Source organism: Condylura cristata, unplaced genomic scaffold (genome assembly GCF_000260355.1).
Source record: "Condylura cristata isolate star-nosed mole 26May11 unplaced genomic scaffold, ConCri1.0 scaffold00019, whole genome shotgun sequence".
Classification (NCBI taxonomy): domain Eukaryota; kingdom Metazoa; phylum Chordata; class Mammalia; order Eulipotyphla; family Talpidae; genus Condylura; species Condylura cristata.
In genome coordinates this window covers 15,337,364-15,356,008 of record NW_004567120.1, presented here as the reverse complement: position 1 = coordinate 15,356,008, position 18,645 = coordinate 15,337,364, and the positions used below count along the sequence as shown (strand labels likewise).

Sequence of the window (18,645 nt, the reverse complement as noted above, 5' to 3'; positions counted from 1 at the left end):
CATAGAATAAGTAATATTTATTATTTTATGGTATTTTAATTTTAATGACCTAAAGTCACACACTTAGTTGCAAATTATATATTATTTTATTTATGTTATTATATATATATATATATATTTTGAGAAAGGCTAGATCTCATTCTATTATGAAAAAAAATTCATGGTGTCTATAAGTTGTATACTGGGAACAGTTACACTGTATAATAAAACCAGTTTTTAGAGTGCTTTAGGTTTTGTTTACATGAAAACAGCTGGACTATTAATTAAAATATTTTACATTGTTTTTTTGAAACAGATTTCTATATTTGCATGGTATTAATGTTGGATATGTATGAAAAAATGTAAATGTCCTTTCACAGTTTAGATATTTCCTGTCATATAGACCTTATTTAACTTTTAGCAAAATACAAAATTGCAGCCTGATTATTTTCCAATAATATAACACAAATGAATTGCTACTGAAATGATGCCAAAGTGGAGCATGGCTGGTTATCCTTTAATAAAAAGGCAAATATTATTTGCAGGAAGATAGTTGCCTTTATATAATAAAAAGTTTCTTTTAAAAAATATTAATTATGCATACAGAACTGGGGTACGGGCTAAAGGTGCAGGGGGCGATGAGAGGATGGGGTAACAGGATGGGGAGCAGAACAGGCAGACTGACAAGTACACTGATGGAGGAAAAGAATAGAAAAGGAGACATCACAAGGTTAAAACCTGACTCATGCAAGGACTTTGGAGCAGAAGGAACTAACATGACCAGTAGGCCAGTCAGAGACGCCTATGTCAGATGGTTGTAGGGGATATCGGAAGCAGAGACCTGAGGGTAAAGATACAGAGATTGGGCCCATGGTGAGATTCCACATAGTTATCCAAGATCAGCAGCAAACAGGCCACTCCACAAAGGAGTGAGCCCCTCCCAAAGAGAAAAGGACTAAATCCGGCAGTCTGCACCGGCTCGTCTGCCCACCTGTGCCTAGGCAGGTGTTTCTTGCCACCCGCTTTCTCGCTCTGCAGGGCGGCAACCTCCTGCCAGCAGTGACCTGTACCTCCTGGGACTTCACTGCACTGACTTCTCTAAGCAGAGGCCGTTCTCTTAAGGCCGCCCACCTATAATCATGCAAGCCTCTCTCAGCAAACCTGTCCCTTTGGGGCAGCTCTTCCTGCCCACTTGTGCCTATGCAAGTGTCCAATACTCCTATTCTTTTCCCTAATATAACTGAGTTGGGCCCTCCCTAGTGGTGCAACGTGTTAAAGCATAGCACTGCGAGGCTGGCTGCAGCCGCTTCAACATGAGTTCGATCCCTGGCCATGAAGCTGACCCACACGGCACAGCAGACCTCTCCTGTCTCGTCCGCTGCTCCCTCAGCAGTGTACTTTGTCAGTCTGCCTGTTCTGCTCCCCACTCTGTCTCTGGTGAATCCTCTCACTGCCGCTGCACTATGGCCTGCACCCCAGTTCTGTATGCATAAATAAACAAATTTTTCTCATGAAGTCTCTGTGGAGAAACTTGCCTGGGAACTCCCCGCATGCCCCTGAAAGGGGAGCTCTGAGTGAAACCTTCCTAGAGTGAACCCAAGGACCCCGCCCTAACTCCAAAAAAACGACATCATACACTGCTGAGAGGAGCAGTGGGCGAGACAGAAGTCTGCTGTTCCGTGTGTGTCAGCTCCCTGGCTGCGGATGGAATTTGTGTAGAAGTGGCTGCAGCTAGCTTTGTAGTGCTTCGCTTTAACCGGTTGCACCACCAGGGAGGCCCTAATAAAAAGAGTTTTAATGATGCAAAAGAACAGGAAAAACCAAACCAGAACAAACCCTTGAAATATGACTGCAAAAGTGAGTCTACTAGAAGGGGAGAGTGGGGTGGGGAACAACGGAGGGAGAAGGCCCAGTGGATTATGGTGGAGGATTATTAGAGGATTGCTTCTGGTATGGTAACATACATCTGAAGACGTGTGAACCGAAATACTAGGCACTGTTGTAAAGCAATGTCACCTCAATGAAAATAATTTAATTTTAAAAAGTGTCTATTTTCTGAGATAGTTAATAATTTCCCTTTGCCTATAGTACCAATCCCACATTTTAAATTTATATTAAACACTGATGATAATTAATGAGGCTTTTTTATACTTTACCCAAACTCAAAAAGAGTAATGCAAACCACTGCATCTACATTAACTTACACAAGTATGTGAATAAGTAACAGTAATTGTGCAATATGGTGCATTGAAACAAGACCTGGACTAGAGTCTTGTTCCTTCACTCTTTGGCTCTATGTGGGTGTGAGCTCTCTTTGTAGGTGTGTGATCGCTGGTGGTAATCTAGGCAGTTCCTACTGCCAGAGCTTTATATAGAAGCAGTCTAACAAAGAAGTCATGTCCCTGACTGGCAGCTAAAGGTGAGACACCAAACAGCTTCAGGGACAAATGATACAGATACAAAGAACATTCTGTTAATAGCCAGCAAAGCTCTCATTAAACTGAAGATCTCCATCTTATCTGACATTACCACACTCTGTTTGATATAGCTAGAATTGTGAAGTAAGTAATATTTGTGTGGAAGAGCATATTAGCACCACCACCACCCTCCCTTTTCAGCCGTTATGGAAAATAGGATGGAGATTTCTCAAAAAGTTGACTCGTAATACTGTATGATCCAACTATTACACTTCTGTCATCTAGCCACAGAATATGAAAACACTCGTTCAGAGATATATGTGCACCCTTATGTTCATTGCTGCACTGTTCACAATAGCCAAGATATGGAAAAACCTGTGTCCAGCAACAGATAATGGAGGTGTGGCATATATGGACAATGGGACAGTACTTATGTGCATAAAAAGACGAAATCCCACCATTTTTGACAACATGGAGGAGACTTGACGGAACTATGTTTAGTAAAATAAGTCAGAAAAGGGGCCCTCCCTAGTGGTGCAGTGGGTTAAAGCACAGCACTAAGAAGCTAAAGCCACTTCCGCATGAGTTCCATCCCTGCCTGCCCCGGAGGTGACCACATGGCGAGGCAGACCTCTCCTGACCCGCCCGCTGCTCTCCTCAGCAGTGTACTTCGTCCATCTGACTGTTCTGCTCCCCACTCTGTCTCTGGTGAAGCCTCTCGCCGCCCCTGCACCTCTGGTCTGTACCCCAGTTCTGTATGCACAAATAAATAAATCTTAAAATAAAATCAGAAAAATACAAATACCCCATGGTTTCTCTTATGTGCAAGATATAGAAATGAGACAAACACAAGCAAATCCTTAGGTTCTAACAACAGGACAGTGGCTACCAGTGAGGAAAGGGGTGTAGGGTGGATAAAAAAGGTATAGAGACTCAATTATATAGTGGTGGGTGGAAACTAGACTTTTGGTGCAAATCATAATATGGTACATATAGATCTGTTCTTTGGGATCTGTTCAAAGAAATGAAAAATAAAAGAAAGGCTTCCTACAGGCACCATACTATATGCTGTTTATACATGTGGAATCTCATGTAAAACTTAAAATCACCCTGTGAACTAGTACTGGGATTCCCCTTTTACAGATGAGATGACTAAGATGAGCAGACTTAAATTCAGAGAGGTTAATAACTTGGCCAAGATCACACATCTCGAAAACAAACAGTAGATCTGGGATTCAAATCAAGGTCTGTCTCCCCACAAAATGTATACCCTTGAATCACTACGTACATGCCACTTCTTCCAATAGAAACCAAGCTGCATGTTTCATATTTAGTTATGAAACATAAAACTTGAAAAGACAGAACAAATAGCTGCATGTTTCATATTTAGTTATGAAACATAAAACTTAGAAGGACAGAACAAATAGTTGGCACTCAGTAAATATTTGTTGAGGAAACAAGCAAACCCTTGTTTTATAGATGGAAAAAAAATCATTTTTACATCTTCTTGTATCCCCATGTTAGACAACCTAAACGTCAGCTTGAGAGCTTGCTGTCCTAAGAGCTTTCTTTCCAGCCACAAACAGCTTCCCTTTGCCCAGGGTATGGATATGTAAACAAGAACAAACAGTACCCAAGGGCTTTATTCTCCAGAGTTTAACCACACTCCCTGTCTCCCAGGTGGGTGAGATATCATGTGGCAACATGCATCGGGTTATAGCCCTACTATTTTTTAGGGCTTCCTTGCTGAGCAAAAGAGCTGCAGTTTTCAGGCCAGAAAGAATGGGATTCTTTGAAAAATGGTCAGTGGAATGGCACATCTTCCTCTAACAAAAATGTGACTTACCCCTCCCTTCAGCTGAATTCTGTTCCAAGAATTCTACACAAAGCCCTTTGGTAAATATGGCCTTCTTGCATATCCTGGCTTTTTGACAAGACTAATTTTCTAAGAGCATTTGCCTGTATGGTTGGAATGGTACTGAATTTCTCAGAATTAACCATTGTGGCCTCTCATTGTAGCTAATCTTATTATACTTAAGTTACTAAGCATTTAGATGCTGGTTATATCCTATATGAGGCTAATAAATGCAATAAGCAGAAAATTATTTTTGACAAATGGTTATTGGTCCATGTAGACATTTTTAGATCTAAAATAATGTCAAACATTACAATCCTCCTCCTCTTCCTTCACTGAATTGACTGCTTTGAGGAAAAGAACTCAATTTGCATTTCCATTTAAAAGCTAAAAATATACACAAGTAAGTGTAGATTGGATTTAACTCAGTTCTGGAATGCAGAGCATCTAGGCATTTAATAATTACAATTTTGACATCCTAGGGCCTTGACTAAATTTCTACCAGTTCATCTTAAAAATCTAATCTCCTCACTTCAGATAGGCAGTTAGCATTAGTCCTAACAAACAAATCATTTCCTGAAACATTTGATATATCAAACTGGCCAAAAAGAATTCTGTCATCTACTCATCCTTTATAAAGATTTTATATTTTGTGCAATATTCTCCAGATATCCAGGTAACACCGAACTCATGTCCCAACTTGTATGTGATTTAAGACTTTAAAGCAACTCCGTTTGGAACCTTAGGGCTGGGTAGCTTTACATTCAGGTTATTCAGCACCTCACCCTCCACTGAACTCCTCCTTCCTGCCCAAACATTCCACGCCCCTGCTTCATCCTTATAATCTACAATCAAAGCTCTATGAACAAATGCTTTTGATCTAAATTCTTTCTTATTTTCATCTCTAACCTATTCAATTTTGCCCTTCCAAGCTCCTTCAAGAGTGCCTGCTCTCTTGGGAATAATTCTCTGACGTTTCATACACACTGATGAACCAACTGCTGCACTAGCCTGAGACAACTTTATTCCAGAATTTCATTTAAAACCTTTACATGAATGCCCCCTGGCCTCACATTCATGTCATGCTTATTTATTGCCCCAAATGAAGCTAATTTGGCTAATATTCTCTCTGTGCTCTCTTCTCCTTACTGCTCACGACTTTTCTTCTTTAACTGCTCCTTTTCCAAAAGTTTCTACTGTGTTTTCCAGCTCTCTGGTTACATGACACATATAGAAAATTCCCTCATCGCCTCTTCATTGAGGCTATACTAAGGCTTGTCAGGTCCGATGGCCCCTGACTCATCCTACTGCTGAGGATTCCACTTCTCCTTCAGTTACTTCAGTAGCAGCAGCTTGTCCTTCCATAGCACACACATTTCAGGGCCGTCGGGGTCTCCTCACCACCACATGGCGTCTCCAGACCATTTTCCTCCACTCATGAAAAGAACCCATTTGCCGGAGGATCCTCACAGCACTTGCCTCTGTCATACTTTTTTTCTTCCTTCCCTGTCATCTCCCCACATATATGAAGACTTTGTCACTGTGCCTTCCAGTTGCCCTCTGTACTCTAAGTCCTTCTATCATTGTGATTCAACTTCAGGACTTTGCTTCCTCTTCACTTTACTCATTCTGTTAGGGGGGCGGAGTCCACAAAACCTGTATCCTGAACGAACTCTACAGATACAGGTTTTGTGGACTCCAACCCCCTAACAATTCCATGACTATGTCAGGGTCATAGTCTGGGTATTATCACCATCTTGATCTTTTCAGCTTCTGAAATCTTTTTTTTAAATGTTTATTTATTTATTTATGTATACAAGAACTGGGGTATAGGCCAGAGGTGTGGTGGGTGAGAGGATTCACCAGAGTGGGGAGCAGTACAGGCAGCTTGACTGAAATGCATTGCAAAGGGGAACAGTAGGTGAGACTGGAGAGGTCTGCTGTGCCGTGTGGGTCACCTCCCTGGCTAGGGATTGAACTCATGCCACAGTGGCTGTGCATACCTTCATAGTGCTGTGCTTTAACCACTTGTGACACCAGGGAGGCCTCCAGCCTCTGAAAATTTCTTTTAAAGATTTAATTATTTATGCATACAAGAACTGGAGTAACGACCAGAAGTGTGGGGGGTAGGGGAGTAAGAGGTTTCACTGGAGACAGTGGGGAGCAGAACAGGCAGATTGACTGAAACACACTGCTGAGGGGAGCAGTGGGTAAGACAGGAGAGGTCTGCTGTGCCATGTGGGTCACTTTCCTGGCATGGGATCTAACTGGTGTCACAGTAACTGCTGATAGCTTTGTAGTGCTGCGCTATGACCACTTGTACCACCAGGGAGGCCTGGTCTGAAGTCTTAATAGAAATACTTTATTACCAGAGCGCTTACCCTGTAACTCTCCCTTTTATATTCCCTCTACTGATATTTGAATTGTTTGTTGTTACCTTCTATAACTTTAATATCCATGTTAATGGTCCTTCTAACTCCCTGATCCCATAAACTCTTAATTTTTTAGCTCTAAACACCTTAACATTTTTTTTATATTCTGACTTTTACTCCTGTATAAATATCAGTTCTACCTCCGACATTTTCCTCCTTGAGGGTAGTGATTACATATATGCCTCACATACTGTATGTCTACAAGACAGGTAATCTCAAGCACTGATTAAGAGCATGGACCCTGGAGTCATGATACTAAGGTGCCAATCCCCGTTTTGCCACTTAGTAACTGAATGACCTGATGGAAGTTAACCAACCGCTTGTGCCTCAGTTTCCTATGTATTAAATATATAACTCACAGAATTGTACCTCACAGAATTGTTGAAATTAGTACACTTAGAAGAATGTATGGCACGTAGCAAATAATTAACTATCAATTGCCTTCACAAAGGTCAAGGAAAAACACAGATTTTAACAGGAGTTAAGTGCAATATTGCAAGAAAAAAGACGTTCCAAGTATTATGAATAATGGCACTGAGACAGTCACCTGAAAATCAAAAGCAAGTGAATTTTAAAGCAAAATTTCATTTCCCACTATTTGTACTTTCCACCAAGGAGATTCCAATATAATGGTTACTGCCAGAGATGAGTTAATCTGACCACAGGGTGTCACTATCTTTGCATGATGAAGCCATTAAACAGCCATGCTGAGAATATTATTAAAAATTTAGATAAAAATATATAAATCTAAAATATTTTAATACTAGTATATTATTAAACATTTATGTAATCACAGCAGGTTCAGTGTATAAGTGGAGTAGTTTGCTGCTTAGGCGATGTGATGAGGGATGCTCTGAAATAGTTCCCCAAATTCACTCCTCCACATTTCTGTGAAAGGTCCAGATAGTTGTCACTAGTTAGAAATCGAGTTTGTTTGCTTATGTCATGTCGCTACCAAGTAGCAACAAGTAAAGCTCCCCTTGGGATACTTTATCAAAGTTGTGCCCTACAAGAGGACATAGGATTCGCAGTTTATGAGAAGTCCTTGATGCCTAGGGGAGGTAAGTTTGAGTGATGGAGGAGGGGTGTCTGGAGTAAGAAGACATAGGAACTAATGATTGCAGAGTAGAGAGGGAAAGAGTATTTAAGAGGAAGTAGCCTATTTTGTACAAACTTGCTTGTTCTCACTCTTATTCTTTCCTAATAATCACCAATAATTTAGGGGGAAATCATGGCCCTGGCAGCATTTCATAATAAACGTCAGAATTTACGAGGAAAAAGCCAAGACTTAAGAAAATTATTCATGAACAAAAAGCACATGCTTAGAATGTAACTATTTATAGAGTTCATAGTAAATTTACTCATTTTTTTTTCTGGAAACCAGCATCCAGAGGTATTGTCTTTAACTTTGTAATAAAAATGTAGGGCCCTCCTTGGTGGCACAGCAGGTTAAAGCACTACACTAAGAAGCTTAAGCCGCTTCAGCTTCCGCATGAGTTTGATACCCGCCTGCCCCAGAGGAGATTCACATGGCGCGGCAGACCTCTCCTGACCCGCCCGCTGCTCCCCTCAGCAGTGTACTTCGTCCATCTGCCTGTTCTGCTCCCCGCTCTGTCCCTGGTGAATCCTCTCACCTTCCACATCTCTGGCCTGTACCCCAGTTCTGTATGAATAAATAAATAAATCTTTAAAAAAATGTAAACCCTTATGCTGTTATGCATGTATGTACTTGTATGGAGAAGGGAGGAGAGGGGAAGAGAGCAAGAACAGAGAGGTGTACTTGGGAACTTAATGAGAGTGACTAGAGAGAGGTACTAAAATCCTGTTATTATAAACCAGCTTATATCAAAGCTTGTGATGTTTATAGATTTCATGAATTCCAAGCATAATTGAGATATTTTTCAGACCTATCATGTAGTATAATTGTAAGTGCATGCTATGATTATAATAGCTTTTAAAATAACTGTCATTCTTCATATAGTTTGTGGTACAATGTGATTGTCAAAAATTTGCTTATAAACATGTCTTCTTTGGTCCCAGTTTTTTTATTTTATGTCTGTCTCCACATTTACTGTTCATTTCTTTACATAATTACATTTACTTGACTGTTCATTATGACATTTCAGCTTGTTTTTCATAACGTATTTTCCAAATTTTTTAGGATGTCTTAAAGTTTTGTTTGTGACTTACAACTTGACACTCAACTTGGAGTCATATTTAAAAGAAAAGGAAAATTTTAAATACTTTTATCTTGGATAGCAATATAGGGGGAAAAAAGAAAAACATTCCTATTCCTTTTACCTATTGCTTCTGTACATTATGTTATATTTTCCATAAGCTGACAGTAAAGTATTGAATTTCCTCTTTAGGTTATAACCTACAATAGTGACTATATCTGCATTTATATCTATCTATGCATATTCATTTTTTATATGAGTGTTTCTATTCTAGCTTGCCAATGAATATAAAAATATCCACAAATCTTACTGAAGTCCAGAAACTTCTATCAAAACAACACACTTAATAGTGGAACAGTAAGAGTATTGTTTTAGCTGTGTCAGGAATAAGTCAAATATATATACTATTATCACTTCTGGAGTTGCAAGAATGGCATAAAACCACTGGTAAGAACTAAGAGATAAAATTATTATAAAAGATGAGGCAAAACATTGTTGATAAAATGATTATTTTGAAAACTCAAGAGAACCAATGGGTAAGCTATTAAAATTAACAGGATTTTGAGAAAGTTGATCTTGCCAGGTGCAAGATCAACATTGATAGTGATGCATGATCAATCAATAGGTTGATTATGCTTCAGAAATAATGGTTTATTTAACCATTGTCTATAATACAACAGCTGAAAACAACCCCAATATCCATGAATTAGGGTATGGTTAAATAAACTTCAAGTGTGTACATACTATGGAATATTATGCAGTAGTTAAAAGAATAAGCTAGATACATATAAATTTAATGACATGGAAATAACTTCAATGCTTAATGTTGAGTGACAAAAGTAAGCTACAGAATAACTTTGTTGATGTTAAAAATAAAATGCAATTTGACTATGTGTTCTAGGTATAGAATGTATATATACTATAGAGTATATTTTTGTTATTAATGTTCATATATAATCTACCTATCTAACTCTATGTACATGTTTATATATATATAACATTAATTTTGAAAGATAAGTACACTGGACTATGGTGATGGCACATGGGTGATTTGGTGATGGGAAACCCAAGGGTATTGCAACTGAGATGGAAAAATGCACAAAAATATGTAAAAATAAACTATTATAAAATAAAAAAATTAAGTAATTTATCAAAAATAAAACAACCTGTATACATAAAAAGAAAAGACTATTTATTTATTCATACAGAAGTAGGGTACAGGCCAGAGTGCAGGGGCGGTGAAAGGATTCATCAGAGACAGAGTGGGGAGCAGAACAGGAAGATTGATGAGGGACACTGCTGAGGGGAGCAGCGGGCGAGTCAGGAGAGGTCTGCTGCACCATGTGGGTCACATCTCTGGCCGGGGATCAAACTCCTGCTGAAGTGGCTGTGGCCAGCTTCGTAGTGCTGCGCTTTAACCTGTTGTGCCACCAGGGAGGGCCCTAGAGAAGATTTTAAACTAGGATTCAGAGGACCTATTATGTGTGATAGTGATGGTGGCAATGGGGAGAAAAGCAAGACAAAAGGGTCTCACACAGAAACAGCTTCATATGTCAGAGAGAATACCCCATAGTAAGAGTGGTTCAGCACAGTGGGGAAGAGAGAGGGTGGCACTGAAGCACGGGCAAAGGCCAGAACACATGAGTGCTTGGCAAGGTAACATTTACATTTTATTCTAAGAACAAAGGAAAGTCACAGGGCAGGGTGCTCCCAGAAGAAAAGAGAAGCAATGTGATCGACCTATATTTTAAAAGTCCAGTGTGAGACAGGATGATAGTTGCTGGCTAGGCTGGTGGTGGTAACTACGTGCCTATATTTTTGCAGGCAGCATATGTGAAAATGAAGCACAGCTGACTCAGGTAGAGGGAACAGCAAGTACAAAAGCCTGTTGAGATTTCCTTACTGAATCAGAGACAGCAAAAAGACCAGGGTGATGGAGGCCTAACAGTGGGGTGGGGGGTGAGAGACATGGAATAAGAGCTGATAACACAGGGCCTTGTGCCACATGACAAGAAGGTTGGATTTTATTTTAGCTGGAAGTGAATTACATTTTCTGCAGGCTTACCCTGTCCCTTATGTGAGAGACAGACTGTGTAGAGGGGTGACCAGTAGCAGGGAGACCAGTTGGGAGGCTGTTGCAGTGGGGAGAGCTGATATTGGCCAACGCTCACTCAGGTGAATGCAGCAGAAGTGGGGATATGATGGATGTAAGAAGTGATTGGAGGTAAGGTCAACAGGACTTTGTTTAATGAGCAGCAGAAGTGAAGGTAGGGAAGGTTCAGAGGCCTTTCAGGGAAGAGGTTAGTGAACTTGAGGGACAGAAAATACCTAGGTGTGGCTAGGGTCAGAAGAAGGAGGGAGGAAATGTGAGTATGAGGTGGGGCCATGTGATTCAGGGCTGGGTAAGGACATACTGGGTAAGGACATGGGAAGGACTTTGAATTTACTCCTAGTTCCATTGGAAGCAACTGACGGGTATGTGAGTGTCATTTATCTTTTTTTTAAAAAAAAAAGATTTATTTATGCATACAGACCTGGGGTACAGGCCAGAGGTGTGGGGGGTGAGGGGGTTCACCAGAGTGGGGAGCTGAAGAGGCAGATGGACTGAAATACACTGCTGAGGGGAGCAGCAGGTGGGTCAGAAAAGGTCAGCCACGCCATGTGGGTCACCTTCATGGCTGGGGATAGAACTCATGTTTCAATGGCTGCGATAGTTTCATAGTGCTGTGCTTTAACCTGCTGCGCCACCAGGAAGGACCCCTGATTTATCTTTTCTAAAATGCCAATTTGTCTTCACTGTGGAGAGTGGGCTTCAAAGAGGATAAGAGAAACAGGGAGATTGGTTAGAAAGTTATTGCAGAGGCCTAAGATAACAAAGAGGAAATCTTGGAGATGGTCACAAGGAGATAGACTTGAGATTCATTTGAAGGGGAACTGATTATTTTTCTTGAATTAAGCTCACACACATATAAAATATATATCTCTTAATATATATAGTATATTTTAGGCCAGTCTGGGCAGTGCAGGGGGAGCAGAAGTCCCCCCTGACCTGGCGGCCTACTGATAGGATAGGAGGAGGCAGAGGTCATGGCAACAGGACTCTGCCCACATTCATGGTTGTGCAGATGGGGGGGGTCACCCGGGTCTTCCGTGGGCCTTGACTTTCTCCTCTTGGTGGGTGCATTCCGCCTTAGCAGTTCTGAGCTGCGACCTTCCCTCCTCCTCCTCCTCTTGGGTGTAAATTCTCTCCCTACACGCACTTGGCGAGGTCCCCCTTCCCTTGAAGTCCTGCCTGGCAACGGGGCTCAATAAACCTCTCTTCTCTAAGACTTCATGTGGGCTCCTTCAGCAACACCTTTCAATATAATCTATAATACATGTATCTGTCATAGATATGAAAATATATGTCTTATTGAAATTTTTATTACATTGTAATTTCATTTGTATGCTCTGTCTTTACTTCCACTCTCATGTCCAGAAAAACACTATTCTAAAACTTGTGAGTTTGCTGCCCTGACTAAACCCTTCCTTTCCATGCATTTAATTCCATGCATTTAATTGGGATTTAGTGAGTTTGGGGAGTCCGAGACGCCAAAAACCTCACTTTCTAATCCATTCATTGGACACAGCCAAAATGATAAAAAAGATAAAATTAAGAAGTATTTTATTCCTCCCACATTGTTGACTTTACTACAGTCAAATCTAAACATTTCTTTATGTGATTTACCTATTAACAGCATAATTTAACTTTTAAGACCTGGTTGCTCAGCAGCCAAGTGTTTAACGTGTTCTGAATTTTCTGCTTTTAAGTAAGTAAGATGTTCTGACTTTTCTTGCACATCTGGGAAAGACAGAAGTGGATGGATGTCTCTGCAGATTTGGGAAAGGGTTGTTAAGAAGTTACATAACCACTTAACTATCACTATTCTAACACCATCAAAACAAGTCAAAACCCCAGCAAACTGGGTAAAGTTTAATTAAAGGTTTACCTGCATGTACTACTCTATATACTCCTCTTCAGTGGGCGTTCTTCTCAGACAGAGACTGTCCCCTTCAGAAAAAGAATTCTACTAGTTTATAAGGGTAGAAATAGACTGGCCCAGGGTCAAGGATTTTGTGTCCCCATATCCGGGAATCATGAGCATCCTTTAGGCTTATTGTAGAACTTGAAAGGGATAGAGAGGAACAAAAATGTAAAGAGAGGAGAGGTGTATTGTGTAACAGTAGGGCGTGGATATAGTGCATATTAGTAAGAATGAAACTAGCAGCCTCTGAGTGCTGGGTCAGGCCTGGTACTGTCACTTGGACCTTGATGTTTTTTTTTTGTTGGGCATATTACACAGCATCAACATTACAAAAGGTTATGCTGTGACTGTGATGGGTCAAGAAAAAAAATACACACTCATGTCCAAACATAACTCTAGATATGAAAAGTGTCCAAGCCACAAAAATGACCAAACATTTGCATCCTAACTAACAAGTGACTGTTGCTTTTTGAGCAATGACAACATTATCCTTGGCTAAGTCATCCTCACTTACAAATAAGGTTTATTATAGAAACCTGGTCACATAATTACTCCTACTTACTGACAGGAACCAAATGCATGACAAAGCCACCTAGAGTGATCAGTCTATCCTGGTTTTTGCAGAAATTTCCTGGATTTAGCACTGAAAGTACCCAGTCACAGACAGACTGGGAAGTCTGGTCAATGGCCTGTTTCATTCAAGCATCCACCATGTCTTCAAAAGCCAGTCCAAGTGCTGTAAGCCCTGACCAATGCCCTCTTGTTGAGGTGCCACAGCGTCCCAAGATGTGCATTCTCTTGTGGTTGCAGCAAGAAACCTGACTTTCTCATCTACAGGGAAGAATGAATGGGTCCCACAGTTTTGAAGGGTCTGGAGTGTGGTTTTCTGAAAGGGTGCTTTTTAGGGATAAGAAAAGATGATGAGGACCCTCCCTGGTGGCACAACGAGTTAGGACATAGCACTGCAAGCTGGCTGCAGCTACCTCAATGTGAGTTCGATCCCCGCCCTGGAGGTGACTCACATGGCACGGCAGACCTCTCCTGACCCGCCCGCTGCTCCTCTCAGCAGTGTACTTTGTCTATCTGCCTGTTTTGCTCCCCACTTTGTTTCTGGTGAAGCCTTCCATCACCTCTGCACTTCTGGCTTTTACCCCAGTTCTGTATGAATAAATAAATAAATCTTTAAAAAAAAGTCCTCATAAAGAAAAGATGATGAGATGGAAAGTGAAGCTACAAGTTTGTTATATGTTTCCACACCCTCTTCCTAAACAAAACACTTATGAAAAGGCAACAAAACCACAAGATTTTGGCTTCTATTATAAAATAATGACTGTTTCAAATGGACTAGAAGTTCGACCATAGTTTTCATATCCCTATTTGCTTTCTTGTCTTGGTCTTTTGCTCATAGAGTAGTATCTATATAAGAAAATTGCTGGGAAGGAAGAACTTCAGTGACAATTGTTCATCGGTTTTAAAATGCAAAACTTTAGAGCTACCATTTTAATTCTTTGGAATCAAGATCATTAAGTGTTAAAGATCCATAACCATTAAATGAAATAATAGAATAGTGCCTGGCAGACAGTGAATGACAATAAATATTAACAATTACAATTGCTATCAGTAGGTTATCTTTTTTAATTGAAAAATCTTCAATTTAAAGATTTGAGTCGTCCAGGTTTCTGGAATTTTATATGGATGATCACATATAGCTTACTAACTCTCCTGTTGTCTTTATTTTTATTTTCTTTTAAAAAATTTATTCTTTTAATTGTGGTAATATCAGGATTTTCTATGTCAGGTATCACCAACATAGATTATCCATCGCTCCTGTGGTCTTGCTTATTTGAAAAAGGGCAATGATGTAGGGTGTGTTTTGTTTTCTTTTTAATTTTAAAAGGACAGGCTTATTAGGAAGAGAAGGAAGAGAAAAAAAAAGACACCTGCATTGTCACAGGTGGACAGGGAAAAGAGTTTCCAAATGCTATAGTTTTAATAAATATTTTTGATCATGTATCCTTAATGATTTGGCAGGGTTTCTTACATGATAACTGCACCTGCCCTGTTTTCTAAACTCTGCTCACAGCTGTATATTAAAACCTACCAGTGTGTGTGACCTTTGGCAAGATTTACTGATTGACTTTTGGTAAATCTTTTAAATTCAGTGGTTGGGTACCTATAGTGACCCTTTCTGCACTTTGTAAAGTAAGATTTGAAAATAGGACTGCTTTTTAGTTTGAAACTGTTTACACTTTAAATACAACAGGAGCGGTGGATAACCTATGTTGGTGATACCTGATATAGAAAATCCTGATATTATTACCACAGTGAAAAGAATAAATTTTTTAAAAAAGAAAAAAAATACATAAAGACAATAGGAGAGTTAATAAGCAGAATGTGATTATCCATATAAAATTCCAGAAACGTGGACTACTCAGAACCTTTAAATTGAAACAAAAAATAGTGGGTTCCATAAAACAGGTTTACTTTCTATTTTTCATCAGAAAGGTGCCTCATTTTACTTTTGTAAAAATAAATATCACTTGAAAAAAATATAAGGATATAGGGAGAATGCCTATGAACTGTTTTCAACTTCAGAGGAAAAAATGTGGGATGCTTGAGTTTTGGCAATATCCAGGATCTGTTACAAAAGAGTGGAGTTGGATGAGTGGAGTTGGATATTTACAGTCATTTTATACAGCTGAAAGACTATCTTAGTTGTTTTTTTGATAACCAGAGAAAAACAAGAAACTTGTTCTTCAAACATTAATGCTTGATTTTCTTTATTCCCCCTAAATTGTCTTATTGTATATACACAACCTGGGATGATCACTCTACTACTAACACAAAATTGATTTTCTCTCCTTGACAATTCTAGACTCTGTTTAATTTAATTTACATTAACTTTCTCAGAGGCCAGATTTGGCAATGACAACACCAATTACCCTGACACTGCATTCTGTCACTTATTACCTTGTTTGAAATTATTATCATTTTTTCCCCCTGTGGCCAGGCCGGGACCCAAAACACCACCACCCACCCTCAGTATAGAAAATGTGGCTCAGACATCTATTTCTTCACTGGTTTATAAGTTCTTGCTTGGCCTTTTGGCTAAGATTAAATGTAGTACTTCTTCACTGGCTTAAAAACCATGCATTGGGAAAGTGGCATTAACCAAAAAACAGCCATTCTTAGAAGCAAATGCCTCTTGGTAGTGAAGAATTGATGGCTATTTACTGAAGTCATAAGTAAACATTTCTAAGGGAAATCTTTACTTATGTTGTAAATTATAGTGTTATCCTATTTCTGCCATGTACTTTCCAATGTACAGTCTTTCTTACAGAGTACTTGCTTAGTGTATTAGTCCCACAGATGCAAAATCTCACATGCTTACAGATAGTTGAGCTCTCATTTTCATAAACATTTTACAAACTTACAATATACTGGTAGTTAGCCCTAAGAATGAATCAGTTTTGCAACTACCCTGTGCTTGAATATATGCAACCTTTTTTACAATAGACAATGAATCAAACTGCAAAGTAAAACTTAATAGCGAAATCCAAATATTTGTTTTCTTCAATGTTTAGAGGTAAAGGCACACTTACTAAACAACCATTACATAACACACACCGAAAACTAATACAGCTAAGAGGGCTGAAAGAAAACATGAATCACTTAGAAATACTGAATAATAACAGTAAAGTATTTCTAAGTAGTGCTGGACAAGAAAATATAAAGGAACATTATTTACAATCTCATCACCAGATCCTGGGGTAATTCTAGATGGAAAATGCCATTTGAAGATAAACAAAGACATTAACCCTTTAGCAGAATGGGTAGCTACTTACCGAAGTTTGCCATCTGTATGGTAAGGTTGCCAGTCTCTGGACCATTGTAAATCACAACAGCATCAGCATTTCTTCTGCCTGCAGCTTGAATTTTTTCCGAAAATGTACAATTGCCTCGTTCTATCAGCGCAATCCAGGGCTCCTGAGTATAAGTAAACTCAGTGTTGTAGTCACAAGCTTGGTAGTTGTTCTTAGGGATGCTCACCACCCCCATAGCATTAGCCACTGGTGAGGCTAATCCATAAACACCGCATTCACATGCCTCTACTGTAGTGTCGTTGCTGGTATCATTGTAATAAGTCACAGTCACATAGGCATTCACTGAAAAAGACGCTGCGGTTTTAAATAAAAAGGTGAAAATTACAAGCAGCCGAAAACAACGGAACTTATTCTCCTGGTTCATTGCTCGTTCATTTGAGCATAAAATTTAAAATGTCTGCTGATATCTGCAACTATCCGTCACCATTTGTCCACTCAGGTCCCCACTAAGCAGAAGTTTGAAATTTCAGTTGCCTAGTAGGTAACCGATCTCACCTGTAGCAACATAAGCTCTGAATACATCAGCTCGCTTCTACTTTAGTCATCTACATTCCGTGTTGTCAGCCCCTCCTCCAGCTGTACACACACATAACCCTTAACCAGAACTGCCTTAGCAATACATAACACCATCAACTTTATTCTACATATCAACTTATCAGGATTGGATGACTTCCTGCCCTGACATTTTTCCCCCTGCTTGCTGTTAGAGCTAATGCACTTTCATAAACACGGAGTGGATTGGAATGAGGAACTGAACTCTTGGGAATGCCATGTGACAAGGCTGAAAGTCACCTCGCTCAGAATATCTAAAACACCAAACTGGTTTTCCAAGCCCTGCTGATATATGCCATCAACCAGTTCAGCTGGGAGTAAATTAAGATCCACAATTTTAATTGCTATAACACCATTCGAATGGATTTTATAGTCCTTTCTTTTTCTTCTTTGAGAAATTTTTCTTAGCAGCCTCCCCAGGGAACATCTTCTGCCACCGTGTTTATTTGTTGCAAAGTAAATATAGTTCAGTGGCTAGACATCCTTTCATTTCAAGTACAGTGCTTTAGTGCCTTGCCTCTGGTAGGCACTCAGATATTTGTTGATTGACTCATACCTATGAGTTTGCTGAATTCCACTAATTTTTATGTCCCTCGTGTTAAATTCTAACAAAAGACTGTTGAAGATCTACCTTCATTTAGAACTTTACATTCTAGTTCTTTCAAATGTACAGACAAATTTATTTATTTCATTGCGTACTGTATTGTAAACTGTTTGTAATCCGGTATATACTGGATACTAGCAGCCTTGGAAATAATTGCTGTGGGGTCAACTGGTCTGAGCAAGTTGCTGGGATGGGGAGATTGCAATGTGTGCCAAGGGCTGATGAAGGAGTAGCTGAATTGACAAGAAAAACAAGAGATATGAAGAATCTGATTGGGCCAAGAGTCAGGAAACTAGACAAACAGGCACAGGCTATCAGCGAAGAAGAAAAGCGTCAGGTCAACAGAAAGTCAGACACAATAGTAGTCTGAAGTTTGAGAAGAGTACTCTGGCACCAGAGGGGCTACGAGAGTCCAGGGGACAGGACACCAGAAAATAGGAGGCACGCTTGAAAGGCTATTTCTTTGTCCTTCTTACCTTATTTTAGACATCTGAGATATAGCATTAGGGTAGACAGTATAGGTAAGAACCAACAGGTAGGCCCTCCTTGGTGGCGCAGCAGGCTAAAGCACAGCACTAAGAAGCTAAAGCCACTTCCGCATGAGTTCGATCCTGCCTGCCCCAGAGGAGATCCACATGGCGCGGCAGACCTCTCCTGACCCACCTGCTGCTCCCCTCAGCAGTGTACTTCGTAGATCTGCCTGTTGTGCTCCCCACTCTG

General features: G+C 39.9%; 1 protein-coding gene across 1 annotated transcript in view; it reads right to left on the bottom strand.

The window, feature by feature from the left end:
• The window catches only part of RNF128 (ring finger protein 128, E3 ubiquitin protein ligase), an 88,722-nt gene extending 71,589 nt beyond the window's left edge, over nucleotides 1-17,133 (bottom strand). The window contains exon 1 of the mRNA XM_004685675.2: nucleotides 16,731-17,133. Within this exon, the coding sequence (XP_004685732.1) occupies nucleotides 16,731-17,133 (403 nt within the window). The remainder of the gene's footprint in view (nucleotides 1-16,730) is intronic.
• Nucleotides 17,134-18,645: the final 1,512 nt, after the last annotated feature.